General features: G+C 40.0%; 1 protein-coding gene across 1 annotated transcript in view; it reads left to right on the plus strand.

Annotated features, from left to right (window-relative positions):
• The window catches only part of LOC116706055 (ATP-sensitive inward rectifier potassium channel 12), a 10,131-nt gene extending 5,230 nt beyond the window's left edge, over positions 1-4,901 (plus strand). The window contains exons 2-3 of the mRNA XM_032542633.1: positions 1,218-1,396; positions 2,533-4,901. Of these exons, the coding sequence (XP_032398524.1) occupies positions 1,305-1,396; positions 2,533-4,168 (1,728 nt within the window). The 5' untranslated portion in view covers positions 1,218-1,304 and the 3' untranslated portion in view covers positions 4,169-4,901. The remainder of the gene's footprint in view (positions 1-1,217; positions 1,397-2,532) is intronic.
• The last annotated feature ends 1,841 nt before the right edge of the window (positions 4,902-6,742 follow it).

The raw sequence follows: 6,742 nt of genomic DNA on the forward strand, positions 1-6,742 counted from the left end.
GTCGTGCAACAGAAAACTCCGATTGGACAGATAGTCTAGCAAGCTGTCTGGATTTACCTTGCAGAATTCTGAGGAGCAGTTAACCATAGTCCTCATAAATTGACCAGAGAAACAAGAAAACACAAAGAAAGTGGAAGGTAAGGGATGACCGACAGAAAAGAGTGAAATCTGGCAGAATTTCCAGCTGCAATCTCGGTGGACAACTAGGTCTATGGTGACCAGACATCCATGTTATTGGTGGCCTATCCCCGTTTTTAAATGTGTGTTAAAAATACATTGCAAGCCTTGCTCTTTTAAGTAAAAACGTGGTCAGAAAAAACTTGGTAACAGAGTTTACAAAATGCGTGGTTTATTGATTATTTGATAACCTCTCTGAACACCAGCTCTGAAAGCTACCAGCTGTGCCATTCTGATGCTGTCCTGTCCCCAGTGATATAGTAGCCATTACAAAAGCTTTTCTATCCAGTCTGGAACTCAGGCTTATTTTTGGGGACTTGTGTACAATAAATTCATACTTTTAGATCCAATATTGATATTCTTATCAACATTATTATACTTTATCTGTTATAGACCATCCATTAACGTTTACTGTCGTTAGCTTTATTTAAAAAAAAAAACTTGTCTGTGTGAGGCGGGTCAATGCACATTCTTTATTTCCCATCAAATACAGTTGGAAATTGCACAGGCGACTGACCCAAATGCTCTCTGGCTCATTGCAGAAAGGAACGACTTTGTTTGAGTTGGTAAGGTTGTTGCCAAGTGAAAGATGCAGGGGCTTGGTCCTTAGTCCAGACTTTCAGGTCAAATTTTCAATCCCAACAAAGATAGTAAAGAAGAGAGATGGCTCTCTCAGTAGCTGAAACAGAGACCTCAACACACAGGGTGAAAAGAGGAGCTGCAGCAATGTGCAGTACAACAAAAAAAATGGTGTTTTTTGAAAATGAAACCATGTAAACCTATTCTGATATAACCTCTGAATACAATTATGAACCTGAAAATGAGCATAATTTGAGCGTTTTAACAATGTCATTGTGAGCATGTTAACAAGTTTAAACATTTAGCTCAAAGCACAACTGTGTGAGTATGGCTGCACAGAGATGCCAGCATTGATGATTTTTTTGATCCCGGAATTAACCATCTTTTAAAAGGTTTTGCTGTGTTTACCTTCACATTTTGAATGTACTTATATTCACTATTGTGATATTCTGTGTTCACAGGAAATGTATCATGAGAAGGCAGCACTGATAACAAATGCACGACAGATCTGAGCTCATACTGCCTCCCTGTCCAGCAACAGTACTTTAATGGTTGGAACTGCCCGCCCCAACCTACATTACTGCCCTCGCAGACACAGCCTGATGATCATCGGTGCCATGGGAGCGGTGCGAGTCAATAGGTAAGAAAGGATGGGGAATAAAACTATGTCAATTTCCTATTTAACTGCTTTACTGATGAAAAAATACATTTCAGGTTATTTCTGTTCTTTTCACTGTTCTTTTCACACAAAAAAGTGACATAAGAGTTGTTTCTGCTGTAGATTATCGTTGATTGGATTTCCAATACTTTCATTCTTAACGTCTTTGCTTTAAATCATTGCCTGCGAGGGGACAACAGATGAAATTTTGGACATATTTTCAGAAATGTAATAATTAATATACTATCATCTATCAAATAAAGTAATAAACTAAACTGCAACTCAATTACTGCTGCAACCTCAACATAACAGCAGAAATATCTGTACCCTTTTTATAAGTCACCCTTACTAAAGGGTTTATAATGGTTAATAATGTATTAACTAATGCTTAATAGATAAATTATAAGTCATTATTTACAACATTTGTGTTGCTGGGTAACTTTTGACCACATGGCTACATGATAACACATTTTTTAACTATTTATTAACGTTTACATTTACTTCAGACTTGATGGATTATCACAAAAACCATCAATACCATTTATATTTCTAGAAAGATGACTACGGCTGCATCCAAAATTCAATACTCACATGCTATTTAGTAGACTAGTATGTAAGATTTTTTACTACATCCAAAATTTTAGTAAAAAAACATTTTTAATCATTATATTTATTATATTATATTGTTTCCAAATTTTACCTATTCTTTCTATTGTTGTAATTGTCCTTTGTCAAATGCACTTTCATTGTTTTTGTTTGCAAGTTTCTTTGTCTCTGTAAAGCACTTTGAGATACCTTGTGTATTGTGCTATATGAATAAACTTGCTTTGCCTAGTACATCCACTGTGTAGTAATTATATTCTAGTTCTATGTAGTAGTTTTATATTCACCTAACAAATGGGTTAGTTCTTATCCTGAAAGCCTTTTCTCTTGTAGTGTAATGAGAAACGTGTTAGAAAATATGGACAAGCATGTAAACTAAGCAGTCAAAAAGGTCTGATTTTAATTTTGTTCTTATCATAATTATTAGAAAACAAAGTTTGACAGTGGTAGCAATAGGGACCAGCTTGATAAACGACTGTTCCCTGACCTAATTTTCTCCCCTCTGTTTTTTCAAGATACAGCATCGTTTCCACAGATGAAGATGCCCTGAAGATCTCCAGCCTGGGCCTCCACAATGGCCACAGTCCTCTGACTCAGCCGTCACTGTCAGGGGCCTGTATGCTGGGTGAAGACGGAGGAGGAGAGTGTCCAGAAAGTGATGACGGAAGAGGGGCTTTGTCTTTGAGAGAGACAAATGAGCCCAACATCCAAAACAGCAGTTTAGTTTTAACAGCTTCATCTTCATGTCGTCTAGGCCTAGATCTGGGCACCGGCCGTCTACGCAGCCGCTTTGTGAAGAAGAACGGTCAGTGCAATGTGGTGTTCAACAACATGGAGGATAAACCAAAACGATACCTGGCTGACATTTTCACCACCTGTGTGGACATACGCTGGCGCTACCTGCTGCTCATTTTCACCACTACCTTCCTTTTGTCTTGGTTGGTGTTTGGCCTGATCTTCTGGGGAGTGGCGCTTGCTCATGGAGACTTTAACTTAAAGGAAGGAGATCCTCAAAGCAACATAGAGAATGGAAAAGACCAATGGCGGCCATGTATTCTCCACATCCAGGGTTTCATTGGGGCGTTCCTCTTCTCCATAGAGACCCAGACCACCATTGGATATGGTTTCCGGTGTGTCACGGAAGAGTGCCCAGTCGCTGTGGTGACTGTGGTGGTCCAGTCCATCATGGGTTGCATTATTGACTCCTTCATGATTGGGACCATCATGGCAAAGATGGTGCGGCCCAAGAAGCGGGCACAGACCTTGCTGTTTTCGCACCATGCCGTCATAGCTCTGCGAGATGGTAAGCTGTGCCTTATGTGGCGCCTAGGTAACATGCGCAAGAGCCACATTGTCGAAGCACATGTGCGGGCTCAGCTCATTAAGTCGCATGTGACGGCGGAGGGCGAATACCTCCCTTTGGAGCAAACCGATATTGATGTTGGCTATGATGACGGGCTGGATCGGTTGTTTCTGGTGTCACCACTGGTCGTGGTCCATGAGATCAACAAAAACAGTCCTCTGTATGACCTAAGTTGCTCTGACCTGCTCAAGGAAGACTTTGAGATTGTGGTCATCCTGGAGGGGATGGTGGAGGCCACAGCTATGACCACACAGGCCCGGAGCTCCTACTTGGCCAAGGAGATCCTGTGGGGTTACCGTTTTGAGCCTGTGGTCTTTGAAAAGGGTAACCGCTACCACGTGGACTACTCTCGCTTCCATAAGTCCTACAAAGTGCCATCTACGCCTCACTGCAGTGCCAGGGAACTGAGTCAGATGAAGGGTCATGGCAGACAGTCTTCATCCAGCAGCTCAACTTATTCCCAGTCTCCATCACCTTTTGCCCCGAGGGTATCTCAACATCTCCTGGGCCCTCACTCCCCCAGTGCTTTCTGCTACGAGAACGAGGTAGCTTTGTGCTGTGGGGATGATGAGGATGAGGAGAATATGACAGAGGAGCTGGGGAGCCTAAATGTAGTAAGTGACAAAGAGGTAAAGATGAGAGAGGACATTCACTTGGGTTTTAAAGAGACATTTGTGGAGGAGCAGACAGTGGAGATGCTGTGTGTTCTAGACACAGAGAATCAGATCAGCCTTGACAGACTACAGCCCACTCTACCATTATACATCAGCAGAGAGTCAGGAGTTTAATCATTTGTAATGGTTGCTCTTCCATTTGTTTCTCTCTCTTTGTATGTGTGCATCCAACCAAAGTATTGAACTGGTGTAAAAATGAAAGACAAAGGACACAATTGAAACTATACATCTGGAGGAACAGAAAGTTATTTATGCAGGTGTCACAAAATCCACTCAACTTTAGCTCATAACTTGCTCTGTTGTTTAGGTTTGGTATATTTTCAGTTGTAACATCAGCATCTAAACAATGCACACCTTGTCTACTTCTAAACATGGTGACCCTATTTCTCTCAAATCATGAGGTATCTTGAAAACTTTATTGCTTTCTTGTTTTATTGTATATATTCGTTTTTTGTAAATACGATATGCTTGTGTTTTAATTTTGAAATGCTTATGCATCATATACAGACAAATGCTATGAGAAGAAATCAATTTATTTTAAAGAAAGCATGGCACAAATGCTCAACTTCAACACACTTTCTTTCTCTGTGTAAAAATAAATTATTTCTGTGTTTATATTATACCTTCTGTCTTCCTGCCTGCCTGAGTTGTTACTGATAAATGAGCCGTTTATTCCATGACGATAGACAACATGAAACAATTCAAACAGTTAGTCAAACATGTACAGTTGAAGAACACACACTTTATTCTTACTTTTATCACTATTATACATACTTTTTGGAACAGTGTGTTGTTTTGTATGAACAAAGCACCTAATAAACAACAGTATTTACTGTTAATGCTGGAATTGCCTCTGTTGAGTCTTTTTGCACATTTTCTCACTGGTCTCACAGCCCAGCCATGCTAATTACCACCATTTTCTGATTGGACGAGGTCACACACATTTTATTTGTCTTGACTTTGGATCAAAACATGGATGACTGCTTTTTCTGTCTTGGCTGGGAGCTTGGCTGGATTACTTATTAAGGTAAACATTATACCCATTAAACATTAGCATGTTAGCATTGTCATTGTTAGCATGTAAGCATACTGACTTTAGCATTTAGCACAAAGCCTCACAGTTCTGCTAGCATTGCTGTTGACTCTTAGTATTGTTGGTAACTTCTCTGGAAACCTGCAACACTCAAGTACAACGTCAACTGGGTTCCACATTATCATTTAATTGTGTGATCCTATGTGTCCAGTGTCAAATCTAGTTTTAACTGTGCTTAAACAGAAAGCAAATTTTAGAGGCAGGGTGATTACACACAATCTTTTTAAAAAGACACAGTAGACATGCATTTACTCAGGAAAACGTGGGAGGAGCGGGAGTTGAAAATACTTCACCTTCAGAAAAGTTGCTTTATGTTTCTGCTTCACGAATGTAAATAGAGAGGAAAAAGGAGAGAGACTGGCAGGCTGAACACAAACACAGAGGCACACTCCCACTGACACAGTCTGTTGCTAGCAAGCTTCCAGCTAACATATGTAGGCTACACAGGACCGCCAGCAGGGGGGAACACAGGGTCAGGTGTTCCAGGCCTGGGTCAGGTGTTCTGTCTGTGCAGTCGGTGCATCTTTTACCAGATATCTTAGGTATAACAACTTGTAAAGGCAGTGCACTGGCTGTTTGGGGGTGAATAGTCTAGAGGTAAACTTTGTGCAAAACTTCTCACGTAGGAGTGATGGAGTTCTTCATAAACACAAACTTTTCTACCAATTAGAGCAGATTTGTTTTTCTTTTAGGGCACTTTCAGTACTGTAGACTTGGTGCGATTTGTGTGTGAAGTTGTCACACTACTGCATTTTTCATTTGATTCGGTAAGCTTTCACACTGCACTTTGTCACAGGCACTAAACAATGTAAACACTTATTATGGATGTAATGTATGTGCACTCCGTCCATGAACGTAAGTGTATCAAGCTCACATCAAAACAAAAATATCACACCTAAACAAAGACTTGTTTTAAAATATTTTAAGTGATCTTAGTTTAACTATTAGGCCTAATATTGAAAATTGTGTAGTATTTTTTATATTATGATGTTTTTAAATAACTTTCTTTTATTTTTTACAAATTAAAAGCACATTTAGAGAACCAGTGTTTTAGAAGAAGGCGAACGAGCAGCTAAGTAGCAAGGGGGTTGTCACCATAGACACGGTGTTCACTACCTGATGTGAGTTGAGTGCAGATGTGAGTTGCGAATGCTCAGATTTAAATGGTTTACAGCATAACGTGGCACACTGAAATTTGTGAAATCCATAAAATAAACTTTTCTCATTAAAAACAATAACAGAAAATGGAAATCATTTTAAAAACGTTTTAGCTATCTATGATTGTTTGATTGCTATCATTAACTCAAAATGTCATTCAAGTGACAGCCTTTGTTGTGTTTGATTGCTAACTTTAGCCAGCAGTGAATGATCTTTGTAATGTAGCTAGGTCCATTTTTACTGAATTGACGTTATAGAAGTCTCTCGTTAGCATCTTATGGGCTACTTGTCGCAAAGTGACGCATGCGCAGCTCACAAATGCACTGGACTCACATGAGGTAGTGATAGCGGTACGGCAGCCTTGACAAAGCGTACCTTCTATGGAGCCATTTTGATGCCATCAAGCCATCACCCACCGTTAGCATTCCATTGACTGC

Source organism: Etheostoma spectabile, chromosome 2 (genome assembly GCF_008692095.1).
Source record: "Etheostoma spectabile isolate EspeVRDwgs_2016 chromosome 2, UIUC_Espe_1.0, whole genome shotgun sequence".
Classification (NCBI taxonomy): Eukaryota; Metazoa; Chordata; class Actinopteri; order Perciformes; family Percidae; genus Etheostoma; species Etheostoma spectabile.